General features: G+C 43.5%; 1 protein-coding gene across 1 annotated transcript in view; it reads left to right on the forward strand.

Annotated features, from left to right (window-relative positions):
- Window positions 1-3300: 3300 nt before the first annotated feature.
- GRK7 (G protein-coupled receptor kinase 7) overlaps window positions 3301-24811 on the forward strand; it is a 30294-nt gene continuing 8783 nt past the window's right edge. The window contains exons 1-3 of the mRNA XM_026018525.2: window positions 3301-4066; window positions 5455-5892; window positions 24012-24286. Of these exons, the coding sequence (XP_025874310.1) occupies window positions 3455-4066; window positions 5455-5892; window positions 24012-24286 (1325 nt within the window). The 5' untranslated portion in view covers window positions 3301-3454. The remainder of the gene's footprint in view (window positions 4067-5454; window positions 5893-24011; window positions 24287-24811) is intronic.

Genomic DNA, 24811 nt, shown 5'->3' on the forward strand with positions numbered 1-24811 from the left:
TGCTTTACTATTTTCTTTATCCTAGGAGGTATTTTCAATATTAAAAAATTCTTAGAAAGAGAAACAAACCAAGATTACCACATTACTAATTTAACCTAATTTTTTAATGTTCTTTGAGTTTCAAATGTCGTATGACATCAGAGCATTTTAAAATTCAAGAGCATACATATCAGAAATAATACATTAAACCACGTGATGCAAAATGTGATAGAAGATGTGGGTAAGGAGCTTTTTTATCCTTTAGGTTACAAAACTAGTCATAAAAGAGTAAAAAATTTCCTTGTTTTCCCCATCATAAAAGTTAATTTTTCTTTCAAAGTGAAATATCTCCTCTTTTCACATGACAGAATTTAATTCTCTGTTTTTATGGCTGAATGTAGTAAATCATTTAATTGAAATAGTTTATTGTTAGAAGTTATGCATGTCACCTAATGAATCTGGTCTCTGTCTTCCAGCTGCACCAGACCCCACAGCTTTCCAAGGTCACATGAAACCCTGAGTTGGCTGCTCTATGCAAGGTGAGCATTGTACACAGATACCCACCTTCTTCTATATTGCTTAGGTCTCTCCTACCTTTACTTTAGATATCAGAAAAGCATAATTTTAGATTAAGTTTTGATGATTGATAGTCATCATTTAAAAGCTAAGACATTTTGATCAGTTCATTGTGCCAGGAACTATTTGGGATTTAAATTTCTAAAGAACCAACCCAAGAACCAACACTGATTGTTTCTGCTTTCAGATGAGACTGAAGCTCAGAGATGTTAAGTAACTTGCTGAAGATCACACAGCTAGGACTCCCTAGAACTGAGATTCAGCTCTCCCAAGCAGTGCTAGAGTTAGTGCTTATAACTGTTGGGTCACATCTAAATCCAAGTTTTCTGGTACTTTTCCCCGTTGGCACAGGGTATCCTGAATGTGCCTAGCACTTGGCTCTGCTTCTAAAGTTAAGGATACAGTGCTGTTCTTTATAATTGGACCTACAGTTACTGTTTCATCAAGCTGTGAAAAACCCTGGACCCTAATTGTTAGTAATCACACAAAATGTTCCATTTGAAACAGACCTCTTTTTTTTTCAGGTGGCTAAAACTTAAAAATAATGATACTCTTTTTAATTGCCAGTAGGCCACATGTAGTCATTTTATAACTTCTATAACTTGGTGTTCAGATATTATCAAAATTCTGCTCTCATCAGTCAGATAATTTTTAGTGAATAAGAGAGTGAGGTGTGTGTGTGTTTTTTTTTGTTTTGTTTTTTTTTTTACGTAGATGATCTATGGGATTACTGATTAGGAAACAAACAAACAAACCTAAGAACAATGCCTCCTAGTGACAAACTACGTAAAGAAGGGTTAATTTTGTGCTGCTCTATTGAGGTAGTCACTGTCTACTGAGTATTTGAAATGTAGATAGTTTGAATTGAGTTGTGTGCTAAGTGTCAAATACAAACATATTTTCAACCTCAGGACGTAAAAAAAGGATGTAAAATATCTCATTAGCAACTTTTATATCAATTACAATGTTGAAATGATAATATTTTGCATACACTGGGCTAAATAAAATATTAAAGTTAATTTTACTTGTTTTTTTTTTTTGTTACCTTTTTTATTGTGGCTTACTAGAAAATCTTAAATTTTATGCGCGGCTTCTCATGTTTCTAGTGGACAGTGCTGGCTGGGTGAGGTGGTTACCAGAGATAAAGGAAAGTATCAGTCCAGGTGGAATCAAGCAGCTCGCAGCATGTATATTTCATCAGTGGAAAGCATTCTTTTTCTCAGTGGTAAGATTAAATATCCACATGATGACAATTCTCGCATTTTCTCAAAGTTCTCCCCCTTAGATTGCCATTGTATTCATAAGAACCACAGGAAAAGGCACTTCTTCCTGAAGAGAGATTCTCAGACTGATTTTTCACTACTCAGAAATGTGGCCCCAGGATGACATATCGAGCACAACAACAAAAAAGTACCAACGTTTCTTGTGTGGGGTTCAAAGCGGATGGTGGGGTTCTGAGCCATAGTCACCAGAGTGGATCACCCATCTCTACCATACGGGTGATGGTTTACAGCACAGCAGTGCAAAGCCAAAGGGCACCCACGAGTTCATTACATAATTCTTGGTAGCATGAGGCCAAGCGTGTAGCTGCTCTGGGGAACGGTGGGCAGGCTCTGACAGGCACACCGAGGTGGTTATGACGATGTTTTGACAGAGTGTGTGCTAGAAGTTGTTTGTTTGGAAAAAGACTGACCAGCTTTTTTTTCCCCTCCTCCTTTCTCTCTCTTTTTTCCCTTTAAACACTCTGGCATAATACTGAATGACTTTGTTTTTAAGCTGCCTTAGCCTTGCTTTGTGAAGAAAAAGCCTGAGTACTCTTTCCCTGTAGGACACAAGTGTTATTTTTGGAGCAGAGGTTCTTAGCCTGATCTCTGTCTAAACCAATTTCTGTTCTTTGTGAGGTCGTGGTCTGGGGCGGCTCTGAGTGATCTCCGTGGAGGGAAGCTTCCTGGCTTCGTGAGGGAGTATTGGCAAAGATGTCGAGGGGCCGCGCCTGAAACTGCACTGCTCTGGGGCTCAACGCGGAAGAAGGCTCCTTCACATTCAGATGCCACTCAATAGATTGTGCCCTCAGGACAGTTGCAACCACAGGTGAAGTGGTGTTTTTTTTCTGCTTATGTCACTTCATGGGATGTTTTGGGTCAAGATGACCCCCGCCCCTCCTTTTCTTAGCCTAGTACTTTAGTTCTCAGACTCCTGGGAACTAGGAAAGCCATAACTGGACAGTCTCTACAGGCTGTTCAGCGTGCAACTGGCTGTGAGAAAGCCACAGCCCACTCTGAAGGCCACAACGTGAGTCCCCGAGGGCCTCTGGGAACATGTCTCAGGACTCAGAGTTCAGAGCATCCCCTTCTGTAACCTGCTCTGAGTCGGGCTGCTAGAAGAAAACCTCTCCTACCTCTCACAGTTCCTCTTCCTGACCTGGCATTCCTAGGAGTTTACATAGCTTGAGCCTGGTAGGAGTCATGTAAAATTAGAAACAGTTTAATACAATAATGCTGTGAGCAACAAATAGTATGCCACCTTATCATGACTCCTTTCCTTTGGAAAGTGGTAGCTGTGTATTCAGGGAGCCAGTGTGTATGGAAAAGGCCCCCATGAAGAACAAGTAGCCCCCGCAGGTATCTCAGGCTGCTTTCCTCCTGGTGGATGGGAGCATGACCTGCGGTGTGCCCTTCCCTGGCCAGCTATACATAGCCAGCAAAGCTTCTTACAAGAGAAACGTCTTTCTGTACCCTCCACCAGTCCCACCCGCGGACTAGGAGACTTGCTGTAAATCCTCTGGAAGCTATTGAACCTGCAAGGGAAACCAGCCAGTGGACCCCAGACCCGACCAAGTCTCCACCACAGCCTTCCCTCCTTCCTTTTCTTTTCCTGGGAGCATACCCTGTGTCCAGCCATGGTCGACATGGGGGGTCTGGACAACCTGATCGCCAACACGGCCTACCTACAGGCCCGGAAGACCTCGGATGGAGACAGCAGGGAGCTGCAGCGGCGGCGCCGGAGCCTGGCACTGCCCGGGCCACAGTGCTGTACCCAGCTCCGCCAGTCCCTGCCCCAGGACTTCAACAACCTGTGCGAGCAGCAGCCCATCGGCCGCCGCCTCTTTCGGGACTTTCTGGCCACAGTGCCCCCGTACCAAGGGGCCGTGGCCTTCCTTGAGGAGGTGCAGAGCTGGGAGCTGGCTGAGGAGGGCCCCGTCAAGGGCAGCATGCTGCAGGGGCTGGTGGCCACTTGTGTGGCTGCCCCTGCTCCAGGGCACCCGCACCCCTTCCTCAGCTCGGCTCTGGCCACCAAGTGCCAAGCAGCCACCACCGAGGAAGAGCAGAGAGTCCTGGTAGCACAGGCCAAGGCCGAGGTCATGACCTTCTTGCAGGACCAGCCCTTCCAGGATTTCCTGGCCAGCCCGTTCTATGACAAGTTTCTACAGTGGAAAGTCTTTGAGATGCAACCGGTGTCAGAAAAGTACTTCACTGAATTCCGCGTCCTGGGGAAAGGTGGTTTTGGGGAGGTAAGTGTCTCAGAATGGCCACAGTAGAAGGTGAAGTACACAGCATAAAAGGAGTTTGTTTTGCCTTAAAAAAAAAAAAAATTCTTAAGAGAACTCACTAGAACGAATTTCAGTGCCGCCTGTGGAGAATTCCTAGCTCGTTCTCACATCTTTTTTTTCTGGTCACCACGTGAAATAAAATGAGAGTGGCATAGGAAAGACAAACAAAATGTGGAGTTGGCCAAGAATCTTTATCATGGGGTCCATGCCAGAAGAACTCTGACGTGCCCCGGACGCTTTGGAGAATGATCACAACACACGACAGCGGGAGGTCTCCCTTTCTCCTTAATTGTGGCAATGGATGTAATTTGAGAAAAACTTCAGAAATCCGAGAAAACACTTATCTTGAAGTAAAGTCTAGAATCAGTTTTATACACACTGCTGTGATCGGCTCTTTCTTTTTTTTTTTTAAGTAGAAAAACATTTTTTAGTAGATGTGCTGCCGAAGTGAGCGCTCAAAAAACATTTTCTGAGGTAAAGTTCACATGACATAAAATTAACCACTAACCGTTTTTAAAGCATACAAATCAGTGGCATTTAGGACATTTGTAAAAATGTTGTGTAACCATCACCTCTGTGTAGCCCCAAGACATTTGCTTCACCCCCCATTAGCAGGTCCCCCCCATTCCCCTCTCCCCGACCCCTGACAACCATTGGTCTATTTTGTGTCTCCATGGTTTTGCCTACTCTGATGTTTCGTGCCACTGGAGTCACGCAATATGTGACCTTTTGTATCTGGCTTCTTTCACTGAGCGTAGTGTTCTGGAGGTTCATTCACATTATGGATCTATCAGTACTTCCTTCCTTTTTTATAGCTGAATATTCTATTGTGTGGGTATGCTACATTTCACTTATCCATTCATTTGTTGATGGACACCTGGGTCGTTTCCACCTTTTGACTATCGTGAGCAGTGCCGCTGTGAACTTTCATGTACATGTACTTGAATACCTGTTTTCACTGCTCTTGTCTATATGCCCAGAAGTAGAATTGCTGGGGTGTGTGGCAGTTCTATGTTTAGCTTTTAGAGGAACCACCAAAATCTTCCACATTTTAGGTTCCCACCAGCAATGCATGAGGCTTCCAGTTTTTCTCCATTCTTGCTGACACTTGCTATTCCCTGTTACTTTTCATTATGGCTCACCTCGTGGGAGGGGCAGTGGTACCTCACTGGGGTCCCAGCTCTTTCCTGAAGAACCCCTCTTACTGATGGCTTCTCTTTTCTCCAAAGCCTGCCATCTCTGCACCTCTCCTGATTTCTGCCCTTCCACACCCCGAATCAACCTTGCCCCATTTCCTTCCAGTGCTTTCTACTGCTACTTCATCATCTCCCTTTTTTTCTCTCCTTAAGGTATGTGCTGTCCAAGTGAGAAACACTGGTAAGATGTATGCCTGTAAGAAACTGGACAAGAAGCGGCTGAAGAAGAAAAATGGTGAGAAAATGGCTCTTTCAGAAAAGGAAATCTTGGAAAGGGTCAGCAGCCCTTTCATCGTCTCTCTGGCCTATGCCTTTGAGAGCAAGTCCCATCTCTGTCTGGTCATGAGCCTGATGAATGGCGGAGACCTCAAGTTCCACATCTACAGTGTAGGCACACGGGGCCTGGACATGAGCAGGGTGGTCTTCTACTCTGCCCAGATGACCTGCGGACTGTTGCACCTACACTCTCTCGGCATTGTCTACCGGGACATGAAGCCTGAGAATGTGCTTCTGGATGACCTCGGCAACTGCAGGCTGTCTGACCTGGGCCTGGCCGTGCAGATCCAGGATGGCAAGCCTGTCACACAGAGGGTGAGTGGCTCTCATTGGTCCCAAGGGTGGTGCACAGAGTCGGAGAAGAGGGAAGAGGGCTGATCTATTCCCAGGACAAACAGAGCCTTGGACATAATTCTTCTAATTTCCTTCTTCCTAAAGCCCTTATGTTGTCATTTTGCCTTAAGGGGAGTGATGTAAGAGGATTAGCTTAACTGGCTATTTGGGGGCTTCTTTGCTCTCTTCTCCTGGTAGGCACAGGGAGCCTTCCTTGTGAGTTAGAGAGATGGTCTGTGCTTTCATGGCAAGATGGAAAGAGCTGAATCATAGTTGGCAGCTACTATGTTTCACCAATAACCACCTTCCCAGTGCCATGATCCTGAACCAATAGAGCCTTGGTTTCCTCCGCTGGAAAATTTTAGGGGCTGGGTCCTAAAATTCTGAGGTCCTAGGAGATAAACTTTAATAGGCTAAGAAAAAGATGAAATCCCTAAGAGCACATTAAAGTAAATATCTCCTTTCCCACTGAGTACAGATGGGGGGATGTTTTACTTTGGATAAAGGTGAGATTTTGTTTTGTTTTGTTTTGTTTTTTAAAGATTTTATTTATTTATTCATGAGTGACAGAGAGATAGAGAGAGAGGCAGAGACACAGGCAGAGACACAGGGAGAAGCAGGCCCCATGCAGGGAGCCTGACGTGGGACTGGATCCCAGGTCTCCAGGATCACACCCTGGGCTGCAGGCGACACTAAACCACTGCACCACAGGGGCTGCCCAAAGGTGAGATTTTGAATGAAAATGTATAGAAGAGAACATAGAACTGATACTTATTTTGATCAATTTGGTTCAAAGTGGCTTGCAGAGAATTCTTTGATTAAAAGGGTATTAATTCTTTGATTAACAAAGCAATTATGTTAAGCAAACAATACAAAATCTCCAAGATTCTGATAGGTCTTTACCACTGAGTTTCTGTGCACAAAGGTGGGAGAATGCTCAGGAAGACAAGGGCCCAAGACAGGCTCTTAAATATTTGCTTGAAACTTTGTCTTTGTATGGTTTCCAACTTACAAGGCAGGATAATCAGGCAAGGAAGTGAGAAAAATCATGGCAAATTTGGAAGAGTGCAGGTGATTTTATGTGGCTGTAACATAAGAGGTGTTGACAAGATGTGTAGGGTTCAGATCATGCAAAGTCATTGGAATGCTTTCTTGTGGGGGCCAAAGGAGCCATTGAAGGGTTGTTTTTTTTTTTTAATATTTTTTCTTTCCACTTTTTAAAAAAAGATTTATTTATTTATTTATTCATGAGAGAAAGAGAGACAAAGACACAGGCAAAAGGAGAAGCAGGCCCCATGCAGGGAGCCCGGACATGGGAGTCGACCCTGGGACTCCAGGATCACGCCCTAGGCTGAAGGCAGGCACTAAGGATCCCCCCCATTGAAGGGTTTTAAGAAGGGGAATGACATGAGTAGATTTGCATCTTTAAAAGACCAATTTGAGTTGTGGATGGGAGGCAGAGGACCTAGTTAGGAGGCTAATGCAGTGCCCCAGGGAGAGATGGTGGGTACCTGTAGAAAACAGTAAAACTGAAGATGTGGAAGCCACATCTTCAATTGGCGCCATTGGAAAGAGACCTGCTAGGATGTTAAGACCAGCTGGGTATGAAGGTGAAGAACAGAGAGAGTCTCTAGCTCCAGTGACTGGAAAGAAGAGCAGAATTGTGGAAAAGCTGGCCAATTCAGTGATGATCGTGTGGGTTATGAGGCAGGCAGGTAGGGATGTTCCCTGAGCACTTAGACCTATAGGTGTGGTGCTATGGAGAGAGGTCTGGGCTAGATATTGAGATTTGGAGTCATTGTGACTTGGAAAGCATCAGGTACCACTGAGTCATTTGGGAAACAGTGAAGGGATGAGGAAGAGGTTTTTAACCTTGAAGAAGTTAAAGAAATAGGATGAGAGGTAGGAGTGGTGTAGTCATGGGAGCTGTATCAGTTAAGGGTTGATTTCAGCAGCATATCTTAGAAAACCAAAATAGCAGTGGATTAAATCAGACAGGGGTTTATTTTCCTTATGTAACAAGAAATGTGGAGATTAGTGGTGCTGGCAGGTGCTGCAGGATGATGAGATCAATATCTCTGGGATTTTGGCATTTTCCATGTGCTATAACCACCTGAATTTGGAAGAGATCCTAAGCTCCAAATAAGACTAAAGCCCAGCAGACATTTTGACTTGGCTCTTGTAAGATCCTATACTATGCCCAAACTTTTTTTTTTTAATATTTTATTTATTTACTCATGAGAGACACAGAGACAGAGACATAGGCAGAGGGAGAAGCAGGCTTCATGCAGGAAGCCTGATGTGGGACTCGATCCCAGAGTCCTGGGATTATGCCCTGAGCCAAAGGCAGATGCTCAACCACTGAGCCACCCAAGCGTCCCTATGCTCAAACTTCTGACCTAACAGAACCATGAGCTAATAAAAGAAGGTAGCTGGGGGAAAGATTTTTTGTAAGATAGCATCAAAATTAATAAAGAAGATAGCAAGGTGCTGGACATTTTTTTTAAGGTGCTGGGCATTGTTAGAGGGACAATGTTTTCCTTTCCCAGAGGGCTTAAAATATGTACCATCTATTATAATAGAACTTGAGGCTGTAATAGAATTTGAAACTCTGGACTTGATTCTTCCAAGTGGGTAATTCTTCTCTAGGTAGAAGCTAGTCATCCTTGGAAGGGCACAGACCCTTTCAGGCTATTAAAGGACACTTGGTAAAGCACTGTGGACATTGCTCTATAGACGACAGGGAGCCACCAAAGGTTTTTCAAGAAGAAAGTGGCATGACTGGAGTGATTCTTAGGAAGATGATTTGGACACTATGTAAGATGAATTAAAGGAGAAAGAGACTGGGGTTGGAGGACCTGCAAGCAGCTACTGGAAGGATCCACACAGGAGGTAATATGGGTTGAGGAAAGGCCTTGGGCTCTGAACAGTAATATGTCTACAGTTCAGCACCCTTCCCCCACACCTCACCGGCTTCTCACCTAAGCTCCATCAAGACCCACACCTGGACTTACTTCTCTTAAAATGTGGCTGTCCTCAGTGGAGGGGATGAAGGGAGCACAGAACCACTCCTAGAATGTTGTGACAGAAGGAGGACCCTCAGGGAAGAAAGACATGGGTGGCTCTGCTGAGGTGTGAAAAAGATCGAGGCAGACATACCTGGAGAGGCAGAGATGCCTAAGAGTGCTGGCTTGGGAGGCAGAAAACCTGGGTCCCTGTCCCAGCTGTGTCAGTGACTTCTGTCTGCCATCTTAGGTAGGCCACAGGACTTCCTTCATCTCCAAGTTTTATGAGCCTATGAGATAGTCTTTTAATTATTTTGGGGGAAAAGACTTATAAATTCACAAGATTAACATATGGAATAAGTTACTATGATTTAATAGACTATCAGTCAGTGTTCTTTTTTCTTTTTTAAAATTGATTTAAGAGAGAGAGATAGCAAGTGAGAACATGAGCATGGGCAGGGGAGAGGGAAAAGCAGACTCCCCAGTGAGCAGGGAGCCTGATGCAGTCCTCTATCCAGGACCCTGGTATCATGACCTGAGCTGAAGGTAGATGCTTAACCGACTCAGCCACCCAGGTGCCCCTCAGTCAGGGATCTTATGAGACAAAATGAAGTTATTTAAAAAATTAAATTAATGGTTTTCATAACTTGAAAACTTGTTCAAAGTCTTGGCTTAATCCAGGTACCTGAGCAGTAGATTCCCTGAGAATCTCTCCCTCTGTTTCTCTGCTCAGCTGTCCTTGATGTTGGCCTCACTCTTATTCAGATGATCCTCACATAGAGGCCACCAGCATCTCCATCCATATCCTACCAATTGAGCACCCTCTGGAAAGAAAACACTTCTTTACAAATAGTTCTTTCACATTTCCCAGTGAAGACTCTCAATGGACAACTCAAATCACATGCCCAACCACAACCAATTCCACTGGCCAGAATGAGATCACTGCTGTTTCCAGGAACCAGGGAGAAAGTCTGTCCCATCTAAATCTTATGGACTGACAGCAGAAGAATGTGTTCTCCAAAGAAAAATCAAGATGGAAAAGAATGAGAAATCGATGTCAGCTAGGCAAAAAGAGTGGATACCCCCAATAACTGTTGTTATCTCTATGGTTTGAGAAGTTTGAAAGGTTTCTGACCCCTTAATCAAGAGATGATGGGATCTAGATCCTTTATAAGAAGATTCTATGAGGTAGGAATATCATTAGCTCCATTTTAGAGATGGAGAAATTGAGACTCAGAGAGGTTAAGTTACCCACTCAGAGTCACATTGCTAATATGTGATATGAATGCAGGTACATCAGATTCAAAGGCACTTACAGTTTTGATTCTACCCTATTAAATTCACACAGGGAGCAGGACATGGCCTATGGTTTTTAATGCTATAGAAGGCTTTTCTCTTGGTACAACTCAGAGTGAGTACATGTGATGACATTAGCTTATCTTCCTCAGGCTGCTCTGATGTGGATACCAACCACTACTCTAGTTGAACCTCTGATAGAGTTAAGACTTCAAACAGGAGCACCCCCACCTACACAAGGAACGATGTGACTAATGTTTCAGAGCCAGCCTCCCACACATAGGCACAATATAAATAAACATGGTCCCAGCCACTGTCTATGTTCACTTTTAATAAATGTGATAAGCACTCCCGCCTGTTCTCAGCTGACATCTACATGCATACAATAAAACTAATTCAGATCATTTTTTTTAGAGACTCCAAGAAAATATAATAGGAAAATTGGCCAGTGGGGTTCTTGCTGGGACTTTCAAACTCTGCATTCTAAGCAGAGAACAATGACCTTCAGATTTTATGGAACATGAATCCTTAAGACGTGTTCCTTTGTCAGGAATGGGAATGAAGTTAGGACAGTGACCCAAAAGCTTGTGACACATTTGGTCACCTTAGCCTGCTCTGAAGCTTCTGACCAACTCCTTATTTTCAGGGGGCTACTAGGTGACAGAGACTGGGCATTATATTTATTTTGAAGGCTCTATTGTCCTGAATACAATGCTAGAGACACACTGAATAAGTGATCTTTAAAAGATCTCAGAAAGTGTTTCATCGAAATTAACACCTACTTACCTTATGATCTTTATGACCCTGCTCCAAAATTCTTTCTCCTTGAGAATTTATTTCTGAGAAACAGTTTAAGAGCCTTATAGGAGAAGAATTCTGGTTACTTCCTGGTCACACACTGGTCTCCACCAAAATTATAAACACAATCATCAACTAAATTTAGTTCCTACTAATTTTTGATCACTACCAAAAACTTCAAATCCATTCTCAAAGTATTTATCACTGTTGAGGGCATTCAAAAATATTCATTAAAGCCTTAGAATTATTTTTAACATCTCTTCATTCAAAAGGCAGTCATTCATTCACTCACTCCTTCACTCACAGTTTATGTATTGAGTTTCCCACATGCCAGGACTATGCTAAACCTAAAACAAAGAATGATGAGCAAAAAATGGACATGATTTCCTGCCCTTGTGGAACTTACTCTAATGGAGAAGATAGAACTTAATAATCACTCACAGGAATTTAGTTTCAATTATGATAAATGCTGTGAAGATGTGGTACATGGGGCTCTCCAAGGAGGATCTGACTTAATTTCTGAGGATCGGAGAGTTAACCATAAGGGAAATACAACTTAACCTGATATCTGAGGGATATCAGCAAAGTCCTTGGAGCAGTGTCTTGGGCTGGGTTCCTTGGAAACAGACTTGGAGACACATCTCCATGCGGAAGACTTATTAGGGTGCATTCTCAGGAGATAGGTGCATGAGAGAAAGGCAGGATTGGGCAGAAGGGGAAGCTGATCCACAATGAAGTGGAATCAAGACCTCAGTCAATCCTTCAACAAGCTCTTGAATCAGGATGGCCCTTCAGAGTTGTTCCAGACAGGTCAGAGCTCAGGTTTTTGTATCCCTCCAGGGGCTAGTCAGTGACCTTAGCCAGCTGCTGGCAGGGGGCAGCGTGGGCCAGGTGGTTGCCTGAAGAGGAGAGCAGTGCCCAGGGTAGGTGCAGCCATCAGCCACCACATCACCACTGCTGTGAGCCATCAGCAGTCAGTGGTCCCAGCTGGGGCTGTCTACATCATTTTCCAGATCCTCATGAATTGCAAATGGGGGACCTTCATCCAAATATCAGCAAAGCGCTCTCTCGTTTCTTCCATGATTAATCTTGTTGAAAGTCATGGTGGAAAGTCACACTTCCTTAGGCTTAGAGAGAAAAGAGTAAGGGAGGATCCTCAGAGGCACGGCCCCCTCCTCCTCCACCAAATGGGCCTGAGGAAGCATGAGCCTGAGCCCAACCCTGAGCCCAGCCCTGCACCAGAAGGGCACCCAGCCTGACGTAGGATCACGGTGTCAGGAAGGGCTTCCAGGAGGAAATGACAAGTTGACTTACAAGGTAAATGGAAACCAGGCAGGTAAGGAGGAAAGAGAATGGGCTAGACAGAAGGGTCAGCATAGGTCACGGTCCTCAACTGAGTGCAATTCTTGCCCCCAGGGGACTTTTGGCAGTCTCTGCAGACATTTTGGTTGTCCTGATGGGGGAAATGGTACTGGCATCTAGTGGGTAGAGGCCAGGGATGCCGCTTAACACCCAATGGGGCACAGCACAGACCCCATCACAGAGAATGATCTGGCCCACGGTGTCCATACTGTCACAGTTGAAAAATCCTGCTGAGCTAAAATCCTGGAACAAGAGGCCTGGGGCTCAGGCATGGAATGGAGTGACTCTGCAGCTGCTTAGAATGTGGAGTCATAGGGTAAGAAGGGTGACAAAGGGTGCAACTGAAGAGCATAGCAGATGTCAGTCCCTAGGTGGTTGGAGGAGTCAGACAATGCACTCAGTGCCCAGGGTGTCAGGGAGCCATTAAAGGCTTTCAGGAAGGAACATGACAAAAGCAGCCTTGAAAATACACTCAGGAAAGAGTTGGGATGAGAGTAAATAGGAGGGAGTGAAACAGAGGGCCTGGGACCTGGGGGTCCCTCACGGCACAGTGTTCAGTGAATTATAGGAATGAGAAGAGAGCACCAGGCAGTCTACAGGGGTGGTAGGAGGGGACTATCATGCAGGATGATACAATCAGGGACCAAAACGTTGCATCATCGTTGTTGATATGGACACATGCTGGAAGCTCAGAGCATCCATTGAGATTCAGTGCTGCTGATGAAATATGGTCCGCAGACCCGACCAGATGGAAGGTGTGTGTGTGTACCAGTCCTGGTTCTGCCACTTACTATGGCTACTGTGTACAAATGCCCAGCTGACCCCTCCCATGGGGCACCTGGCCATAGGGACACTGAGGACTGTGGGCCAACCCATGCTCTACACAGCAAGCCATGCAGAGTGCCTTCTTCTAATTGGCACAGACATGCTACTTAGTCTGACCATAGCCCTGCACTTGACCCCAGGCAAGTCATGCCTCTTCAGTGAGCCTGGTTAATACCATCTGCGTCTTAGGCTTGATGAGAAGATTAAGAAACGAGAGATAAATGCCTAGCAGAGGGTCAGCCCTTCGTAGGCACTCAGTTGCTCTGATTTTCCTACCAGAAGCCAGGTACCAGACCCTTAAGTCACAACCCCTTGTGTTGCAGTGTTTCTGCCTCACCTGTTGGGCACTGGCACTGTAGCTTCTCAGGTGACCTTTGTACCTGTGCTTTGTTCTTTGTGAGGCACAGGGAGCCAGCAGGACCCCAGGGCTGCAGTGAGTACAGTGGGGTGGGGGCACGCAGCTCCCCTTTAGACTGAGCCAAGCAGATACACACAGTTGCCTTGCTTCCTCACATCCTAGAGACACTGTGGAAAATATGCCGAGACTGCTGCTGGAGAGATCCAGGGAACATGAAACCACCAATGAACACACTCCAGTGGAAGAATCACAACTATTGATCTCTGCCCATGTGCCAGGCCCTGCCTTTCAATCTGATGGAATCTTAGAGACTTTGGAGTTTTTCTTCTTGTGTAGCCGTCCTGCCTAAGACAACCAGAACCCAGGCTTGCTGACCATGGTCTCTAATACCTGTTGAGGGCCTGCTGCGTGCCAAGCTTTGGGGAGGTACTCAGTGTGTTTTATCACTTAATCCTTATCATGACCCTATGAAGTAGGAGCTGTGAGACTCAGGTTGAGTAACTGGCTGGGGGTGACCAGCTAGTAATTGGTAGAGCAGAGATCCAAATCACGGCAGATCAATGCCAGGCTGTATAGCTGTGGACAGCGTTATTGCAGAAACCTCTCTTTAGGATCCCATGCAGTGTCTCTCTGAAATGGGTGTCCTCCCAAGGGTGTCAGAAAGGGCAGGAAGCTACCTCTGGTGAGGCTCCTGCTGCCCACCTAGGAAGTGGTTGGCAGAAAGCAGACAAGGAGCAAAAGCAGGCACTGTGGAGGCTGCAGCCTGGGGCTGAGCATGCAGGCGGAGCCTCAGAGCTAAATCCCCTGGGGTCTCAGGCCGCATTCCTCTGAGGTCTGCAAAGGCCACCGCTTAAAGGCGCAGAGGAGCAGCTGGGAACAAGAACAAAGCGGCCAGGCCCCCCTCGGAGGAAGGAAGGAGCGAGCCCCAGGAAACAGCTGATAGCGCTAAGCTCAGCTTGTTTTTTTCCTCTGCTCAACAGTTCTCCTGCCACGGCAAACAAAAGATGTACATTCTGATTCCCTCTTCTGTTTGGATTGTGCTGTCGAGTGGATCTGGTTTGTGATGAGCTGGGGGGAAGAGGCATCCGCGGGCAGTTTCTTGCTCCGCTGGCCGGTTTGCTGGGCCACCGCCGACAAATGCAGAGAGCTTCCTTTTCTGCATCTTTCTCCCTGCCCGGTCATCAAATCCAGCTTGGCTTGGCCACACCAGGGGCACGGTGTTGGCTGGCACTTCTTCCAATGATTAAGCTTGCCAACTTTTCAGATCCAGTGGGTGCTGGAGGTTTACTGGTGACCTTGACCTTGAAGGACCTGCACGTAAACATGCATGCGTTCACACACACAGTCTTTCATGGATGTATAAAACCATTAGGATGTGAACTGTGCCCTCTCCGTCCCAGGGAAAGGCCCCTCCCTGTTCTCAGTACTGCCAAGGTCACAGTCCACTACTGTCCAGAGTCACACTGGGACTGTTCAGAGTGCTGAATCCAGTTCAGTTTGGCCCTGCCACTTGGGTCCCATAGGACCAGGGGTAAGAGTGACAACAGCTACGGGGTCAGCGGAAGCCAGCATCTAACAGCAAGAGCAATGTAAGGGGTGTCTGCTTAGGTCTGGACTGGCTGGCTCTGATCCTAATCCCACTCTAGGGTGTTCACCGTCCTCAAAGTTTCAACACCTGTGGGTGTCTGGTGGTCCTGATGGGCCTACGCAATACACATGCAGTGACTGTTGTAGATGGACTTCTTGATGCCCCTTGGGGGGGGGGAGGGGCAATATGGAAGGAGGCATTATTACTGGCTTCTTAAACTCCATGAGGTCTGATGCTTTATACCCTGCATTGCTGGGTATACCTTGTTTTGCCTGACCAGGTATTGACTATGTGGATCCATCAAAAGGCACTATAAAACAAAAACAAAACAAAGTGAGGAAACAGAACAAAAAACATATAGAGAAAATTCCTCTAAGAGTTTTGTTGCTGCTGACATTTGGGTGATCCCTATAGTCCTGGCAATGGCAGTTCTGGTCACATGGTTTGAAAGCGACTGTTTTGATGACAGAGAGACTGATGTGTGGGGGCCCTTTGTGACTGCAGGAGTTAAACTGAGCTGTGAGAGGTCAGCGTGGTTGGACCCTGCCCCATGCTGCTTGGCCCGTTCTCTCCTCCCACCCCTCTCTGAGGAGGCAGTTCACATGCAGAAGACAAATGGCATAAAGGGCAGGCAATTAATTTTTTCAGCTGGAGGCTGCGTTGGAATTTGGGTGCCTAGAATCTGGCCTGCGCCTCTAATTCCATTCTTCTCTGTGAAATACCTCCACTCCTTAAGGAGGTGGTGCCCTTCAAAATTCCATCACTGACATTTTCTGTCTTTAGGGCCAAGAGGTAAATTTAGTCCTGAAAATTATTTGGAATGGGTCTGAAGCTCCCCTGTATGCTGCCTCATGCTCTTTCCATTTACCAAGAGGCTATAGTGCTGTAAAGATGGCAGGCTGATTCTTCATTTATTTCCCTGGGTTGGGAGCAACTTGGTCCTGGAGCATGGTTCAGGATCTGATCCCCACCTCCTGGCAACCTCTGTAGTGGGGAGCAGCCCAGCCAGCTTGATTAGCGGAGATACAGGCAAAGGATATTGGGAAAAGGGGAAGGGAAGCAACTTAAGCAAGAAGGACCAAGGTTTTGGTCCTTGGTAGCTGGGGAAAGGGAAGAAGAAGACTCTAAGGAGAGAAAAGAAATCCTGAAGGAAACTTGGAAAGGTAAGAAAAAGCCACCTCACCTACTTCCATAGAGGCAGTGTAACATAGTGGTTCAAAGTGCAGGGATGTTTGTGAATCTTGGGTGGGTGACCTTGGGCAAGATTCAAGCCCTCCATAGTTCAGTTTTTTAATCTGTAAAATGGAAGATAAAATAGTTTCTATCTCATAGCCTTCTCATAAAGATGACACAAGAAATGCACATAAAGCACTTGAGAAAATATTTAGCATATAATAAGCACTTAATAAGTATTGTACATTATTATTTCCAACTTTTCCCCTAGCCTGTGTCTCACATCCTTTGTTGAGGAAATGGCATGTTCTCCACTCTCACCCTATGCCTTCTACTGAGCCACTGATGTTTCTCTGGTGTCCTGATTAGCTATTTTAATCCCTAAAGTCACTGACCTCTGAAATCTGCTCATTGGAAGGATGCCACACAGAGAGCAAGCTCACCATCAGTGCTGTTAAGTAGAATTTACCAATCGCCACCAGTCTAAACTGCAGTTGGATGTTATCTGTAGTCTTTCTTCCTGCTTTTCCCACCCCAGCAGAGGAGGTTGAACTGGAGAGAAGCTGGACTCAGGAACATACACTCCAACTGAGAGGTGTAGAAAGTGAAATACTATGGAAAGGGAAGAGACCCTCAGCCCCCTCCTCACCTTAGCTTCCAGAATGAGAGCAAGTGGACTGACCCCTCTCAAATGGGGTATTATTGGAGCATCTCTCTCTGAGGAAATGAAGTAGCCTAACACAAAAGGTGTGTGGATACTCACAGGTCAGTCCCCATTGAAAGGGCTTTGCAGGATCACCCTACAGTGAAGCCCATCAGTTGACAAGCTTCTTATCCGCTTTTTCATGTTACATTCTTAGATATGAACAGTCAAAGATTGGGCCCCTGGGTGGCTCAGTAGGTTAAGCATCTGCCTTCAGCTCAGGTCACGATACCAGAATCCTGGGATCAAGTCCTGCATTGGGCTCTCTGCTCAGTGGGGAGCCTGCTTCTCCCTCTATCTCTGCCTCCTTCTCTCTCTCTGTCTCTCATGAATAAATAAATAAAATCTTAAAAAAAAAAAAAGAGCAGTCAATGATCTTTTATGAAAGGAACACTCCAAAATAAGACTATGCAAAAACAAACAGAAGAAAGGAGGCTATAGAAAGCAGAAACAATGCAATGAGTAGAAGGGAACAATTTTTAAAATTTATAATTACTATCTTATGAGATTTAACAGAAGATACTGTTATCTATGAAGCAAAAACAGATGCTAGAAAACAAGGAACGTTCAGAGAAGAAAGGACATTTGAGAAATTAAAAAATCATAAATAATTTTTGCAGAACAGCATGGGTAAATCTCAAAAACATGTCAAAAAAATGAAATCAGACACAAAAGAGTATCTACCATACTATTTTTTTATTTTTTTATTTTTTTATTTTTTATCTACCATTCCATTTTTTAAAAAGATTTTATTTATTTATTCATGAGAGACACACACAGAGAGGGAGAGACACAGGCAGAGGGAGAAGCAGACTCCATGCAGGGAGCCCAATGTGGGACTCGATCCCAGATCTCCATGATCATACCCCAGGCTGCAGGCAGCACTAAACCGCTGCACCACCGGGGCTGCCCCATACTATTCCATTTATATGAATCCTGAAACAGACAAATCTATGGTGACAGAAATCAGAAGGTGGTTGCCTGGGAAATGGAGAGGAGAATGGACTAGAAAGAGATACCAGGGAACTTTCTGGGTGGATGAAATATTCTATTTCTTGTTTGGGTGGTATTTATGTGGGTGTACACAATTATCAAAATTTATTGAACTGAACATCTACTTCCTGTGCATATTATTCTATGTTAATTATATTTTAATAAAAAACATTTGCAGAAATGAAATTTCAGTAGAAGGATTAAGCCTCGGGACAACTGGGTGGCACGGTGGTTAAGTGTCTGCCTTCGGCTCAGGGCATGATCCTGGGGTCCTGGGTATGGAGTCCCACATGGGGCTCCCGACAGGGACCCTGCTTCTCCCCCTGCCTGTGTTTCTGCCTCTCTCTCTCTGTCTCTCATGAATAAATCAATAAGACCTTAAAAAAAAAAGAAGGATTAAGCCTCTAGATCTAGCTATTATTTTACAGAAAACACAAAGAATAGAGGAACATGTTAAATGACACCACAGGGATGCAGTCAGCAAAATCTAACCTGGGGCACTCTATAGTTTAGCCAGTTTTCCCAACAAAAACTTCCAGGGGGCTAGGGAGGCAAACAGATGAGGAATTCATATATTCACAGAGATTAAAGAGATATACCAAGCAATGACACTATATGAACTTTATTTAGATCCAAATTTAAGCAAACTATTAGAGGACAGTTTTGTAGGACAATTGGAGAAATGTAAACATGTCCAGATATTTGATAATGTTAAGGAATTACTGTTATTTTTTTTTTAAGTGAACTAATGGTATTGCAATGGCTTTGTTTTTTTTTTTTGTTGTTGTTGTTGTTGTTGTTTTTAAGATTTTATTTATTCATAGAGACACAGAGAGAGAGAGAGAGAGGCAGAGACACAGGCAGAGGGAGAAGCAGGCTCCATGCAGGGAACCCGATGTGGGATTCCATCCCGGGTCTCCAGGATCACACCTCGGGCTGCAGGCGGCGCTAAACCGCTGCGCCACCGGGGCTGCCCTTGGTTTTGTTTTTTAAGTGTCCTTATGCTTTTAGAAATTCATAGTGAAGTACAAAACGATATGATGTCTAGGATAGTCTGGGGGCAGTGGCAGTGGGTAGGCGACACAGATGAAACAAGACTGTTGATAATTGTTGAAGCTGATTGTAGCATATACTGAGTTTATTATTCTAGTCTTTCTTCTGTATATGTTTGAAATTTCCCATAGTAAAATGATTTTTAAAAAAAATAGAAGAGTTTGGGAAAAAATAGAGGAAGTCTTCTAAGAAAAAAAAGAAATCCTAGAAAAAGACAAAGAGATGGAAAATAGGAGCAAAAGATAAGAAACATAGAGGATACATTCAGGATTTCTAAAAACAAAAAGAGAGAAAAGAAAATGGGAAGGAGAAAATGATCAAAGAAATAATATGAGAAAGTTTCCCAATTCTGACAGCCATTGGTTTCTGGATTGAATGGCCAGCCAGTAGCCAGCATTGCAAATGAAAGAAGCCCCACACCAAAGTACATCTTTGAGAAGTTTCAAGTTGATGTACTAGGCCACAAACCTCATACACCTTCTTATAGTCCCTCTCTGCCTTTTCTCTCTCTCCTGGATAGCACCCTGTTGGCTCTCCACATGTAGGCCGAGTTGCTCCTCCACTTTTAGAATTGGAGGAAATGTATGATGCAATGTGAATCCTGGTTTCTAGCAAGCTGCTGAAGGTCTGGACTACATACCTGGAAATAACAGACTAGTTAGCTTTTGGGTAATCCTTGGCTAATGGAAATAGGAGATGAGAGGGAGCTGGGTAGATGGATTTCCCCCTTCTTCACTCTCCCCTACAGTTCCTGTTTATGACCCTTCCAGAAGATTCTATTGTGCCTGATGGATAGGCAGCCACCTGGTAACACCTGGCATTGCATCCCCTTCCCTCACTCCTTTTCCCTCTGTGTTCTATTATAAAAGCCTTCAAACATACAGGAAAGTTGAAAGAATTTAAAACAAGCACCTATATACCCATTACCTAGCATTTGCTATGGACATTTTGAACAGCTTTATTGAGATATAATTTAAATACCATAAAGTTGACCCATTTAAAGTGTACAGTTCTGTAGATTTTAGTGTATTCATAGAGCGATGCAAACATTATCACAATTTTAGAATCTTTTCTTCACCCTCTACCACTTTGCAGTCATTCCCACTCCCCCTGTCCCAACCTTAAGCAACCACTAACCCACTTTCTGGCTCTATGGAATTGCCTATTTTGGACATTATATATTAATGGAAACCCAATATGTGGCCTTTTGTGTTTAGTTTCTTTTATTTCACATAATGAGTTCAAGGTTCATCCATGTTGTAGCATGTATCAGCACTTCATCCATTTTTATGGTCAAACAGTATTCCATTGTATATCATTAATAATTTATTGGATTCACTTTATCACATGTCTATCCGTCTATCCATCCCTCTATTGATCCATTAACCTATCCTATAACTTTCATTTATTTCTGAGTGGGCTTACTCCCCTTTCTCCCCAACCCTCAGCACCTTTGCCTTATACATCTCCCAAATAAAGCTCATATCATATGATCTCTTTAGGTACAAAGGAAGCTGAAAGATGGAGTGCTTAGCCTTCTGATCTCTGATAGGGAGATACACGGGGAAAGGGAGACTGGGAATGGATTTTTGCTATTTCGGCATACAGTGTTTCTCAATCTCATCCATATCTCTCCCTCTAGTCTTCCCTCCCACCGTTGTATCCCACAGATCTTGTGTTCCATAAATGCCAAATTCCTTAAAATTCCCTGAACACCCCACATTATTTCTGGCTCCATCTCTCGTACATGCTTGTTAGCTGGCTAGCTTTCTCTGGGTGACAGATTCTTCCCTCATGATTCAGCTCAGCTATCACTGACTCTTCAGTGAAGTATCAACACACACACACACACACACACCTCTGGCCTCCCTGTGCTTGTTTTATACTCCCATACTGGCATTTACTCTATTGAATTAACCTTTTGACCTTTCTCCACCAGCCTGTAAATCCTGAAGGGTAGGGGCCAGGTATTATATATCTTGGTATCCCTAGAACTTACTCAGCTTAGCTCAATAAATATCGGTTGGATGGTGAGGCCCTACAGTAAATTCCTAGTTTGGATAGAAAGATGAGTAAGACTTCATCCTGGGTCTCAGGGGAGCCTACAGGACCCTTTTGTCTGGAGAAATGCAAAACTAGACAAGATTCTAGGACAACAAATGTAAACTGGGACTGTACCCAGCAAACCGGAACGTATGGTCACCCAAATTATATATCAGCTTCTATGAAAACAGCAGTGCCATGCTGACTCATGCTCAGCCTGTCAGAACCCAGTCACTTCCAGAACAAGCCAACTACTTCCCATTAGTGCTTGGGCCATATATAATTTTCATTGTTATTATCCATGTAGAAATTATCTATGAAATGTAATATTCCTAAGGCATATGTATAGTGCATAGAAAAACATATACTTAAGGAATCAGAAAAAAAAAAAAAATCACCCAATACACAACTAACACTTTCCAACTTTTTTTTTTTTTAAAGATTTTATTTATTTACTCATGAGAGACACACAGAGAGAGGCAGAGACACAGACAGAAGGAGAAGCAGGCTCCATGCAGGGAGCCTGATGCAGGACTCGATCCTCTGACTCCCAGATCACACCTTGAGCCAAAGGCAGATGCTCAACCATTGAGCCACCCAGGCATCCCTTTCCAACCTTTTTTGATGTACTGGAATGCATATTTGTAATAAGTGTGTGAAGTCCATTATATATATAAACTTCTTGGTATTAGCAATAGACTCTAATCTGTTGTCTTTATTGATGGGCATTTGGAGGTTTCCAGCTTGTGACCATTATGAATAATGGAGCTATGAACATCTCAATGTAGATTCCTTTTTCTTTTTTCTGAGTCATTTCTTTGAGATATATACTCAGGATTAAGTAACCTGGTTGAAGGATAGGAACAGTTGGTACATTATTATTTGCTATGACTCTACATCTTACTGTTCTCCTAAAAGTATGAGTCAATTTACAGAGCACCTCTGTTTCTCACAGCTATGCTAATAATTTATAATATCATTTTTATGGACTAATAGAAGCTTATTATCATTTTAGGGTGTTCTTTGAATTTTTAATTGCTACAGAGGTCATACATTATACTTTAGCCAAAAACAAGTTAGTTTTTGGAAAACATATGTGTTTGTGTATGTGTGTGTATATAGTTTATAAGTTATGTTATAGATATTCATTAAATATTGGTTGGGGACACCTCAGTGGCTCAATCAGTTAAGTGTCCAACTCTTGGTTTTGGTTCAGGTCATGATCTCGGTTGTGGGATCAAGCCCCTTGTGAGGAGCCCTGTGCTTGACCTGGAGTCTGCTTGGGATTCCTTCCCTCTCACCCACCCTCTCTTTCTGCCCCTCCCTCTGCACACACATGTACTCCCTCCATCTCTCTCTCTCTCTCTCTCAAATAAATAAATAAATAAATAAATAAATAAATAAAATCTTTTTAAAAATCTGTTGAATTAATGTATTAAAATAACACATTCACAAAAAGACAATAACTGCATGATTCCACATTCATGAGGTACCTGGAGTAGTTAGATTCATAGAGACAGAAAGTAAAATGGTGGTTGCCAGGGCCTCGGGTAGGGGTGGGGGACAATGGGGAGTTGTTGAATGGGACTAGAGTTTCAGTTTTGCAAGATAAAGAGAGTTCTGGAGATAGAAAGTGATTATGGTTGCACAACCATATTGTGAATGTACTTAGTACTCTCAAACTGTATATTTAAAAATTATTAAGAAGGTAAATTTAAAAAAAAAAATCTTTATTCATGAGAGACACACAGAGAGAGAGACAGAGACACAGACAGAGAGAGAAGCAGGCTCCCCACCAGGAGTCCAATGTGGGACTCAATCCCAGGACTGCAGGATCATGACCTGAGCGAAAGGCAGACACTCAACCGCTGAGCCACCCAGGTGCCCCAAGAGGGCAAATTTTATGTTATATAAAAAAATATGTTTTTAACCCAGTGGTTATTTGGCATGTATTGTCAGTAGAAATGTGCCTGCAAAATATAGTTAGGCATGTTAAATGAAATTTCATGTGTGGAATTTTTTAGATTAAAATGATTATGCTAATTTTTTAATGCAGACACAGAGTGTGATATTAATATTGTTATATAGCAAATAGAGTAAGAATCAGAGACCAGATAATATATAAACATTCAATATTAGCAATAAAGTGTTCAACCTTTAAAAAACTATGCATCTAATTTTCTATTATCTGTGAGTAAAATACAGAGGCAGAGCTTAGGGGAATCATAGAGACATTCACTTGAAGTTTTTACCTTAATGATGAAGTGTGGGGCTACGTGACCTCCCCATTTCAAGGGCAGCTTCATCTATCTCTTTATTTTATTATTCATTCATTCATTCATTTATTCAGTGGGCTCCATGCCTAGCATGAACCCTCAGCTGAGATTAAGAGTCAATTGTCTGAGCCACCCAGGCACTCCTCATCTGTCTATTTTAGAATGCACTCCAGCCGGGCTCCTGAGTGGCTCAGTGTCTGCCTTCAGCTTGGTTGTGATCTATGGCTCCTAGGATCAAGCCCAGGAACAGGTCTCTGCTTAGTGGGCAGTTTGCTTGTCACTCTCCCTCTGTGCTCTCTTTCTCTCACTCTCTCTCTCTCTCTCTCTCTCAAATAAATAAATAAATAAATAAATAAATAAATAAATAAAATAAAATCTTTAGAAGGCACTCCATCTAAATTCTCTTTACTTCTCATTGGCCAGAATGGATGACATGGCCTGCACCAGCAGCACCAGAGGCTGCTAGGAAAGCAGAGGCTAGATCAGGTTAGACACATTGCCACCCCAAATAAGTTAGGATTCCCCTTCACAAAGAAAGAAAAGGAGAATGGGCATTGGACAGGCAATCAGCAGCATCTGTTATACTCACATTAGTGTTTTTGTTTTGTTCTTGTTTGGGGTGCTACAGGCTGGAACCAATGGTTATATGGCTCCTGAAATCCTAATGGAAAAAGTGAGTTATTCCTATCCTGTGGACTGGTTTGCAATGGGATGCAGTATCTATGAAATGGTTGCTGGACGGACACCATTCAAAGATTACAAGGAAAAAGTCAGTAAAGAGGATTTAAAGCAAAGAACCCTGAAAGAAGACGTCCAATTCCAACATGATAACTTCACAGAGGAAGCAAAAGATATTTGCAGACTCTTCTTGGCTAAGAAACCAGAGCAACGTTTAGGAAGCAGGTAAACTACCATATAATAGAGGTGATTAGCTATGTCAGCATTGTCCACGGGATTTGGAAAATACTTTGGATTAGTGACAAGGCCTCGGAATTCAGTATTATTATTTTCCTATTATTCTTTGCATATTATATGGTTACATATTTCCAGTACTTTCAAACACCGTGAGCACTCAATGTAGGATGATCTCAGATATATCTTAAAGTGAAAAAAGTGAGGTGCAAAACAGCATACTTCAAAGAAAGAAAAGAAATCTATAATTTAAATAGTTGCCTAGCATGAACCCAAATATTTTGGGCAGAGTATACAAAGAATGTCTATGATTGGTTGCCTCTAAGAAAAAGAAATTAGGGGCAGGTGACAAGTATGCAAATGAGGATTTTCACTCTATGACCCTATTATCTTTTGAATTTTGAATCATGGGAATAAAATGGTTCAAAAATGAATAAAATTAAAACTAAAACTTAAAACCCATCAGTACTGGAAAGTTATAGCTCTGGAAAATTCTGCCCCTTTTAAATGTCTCTG

The sequence above is a fragment of the Vulpes vulpes genome, chromosome 11 (genome assembly GCF_048418805.1).
Source record: "Vulpes vulpes isolate BD-2025 chromosome 11, VulVul3, whole genome shotgun sequence".
NCBI classification, from domain to species: Eukaryota; Metazoa; Chordata; class Mammalia; order Carnivora; family Canidae; genus Vulpes; species Vulpes vulpes.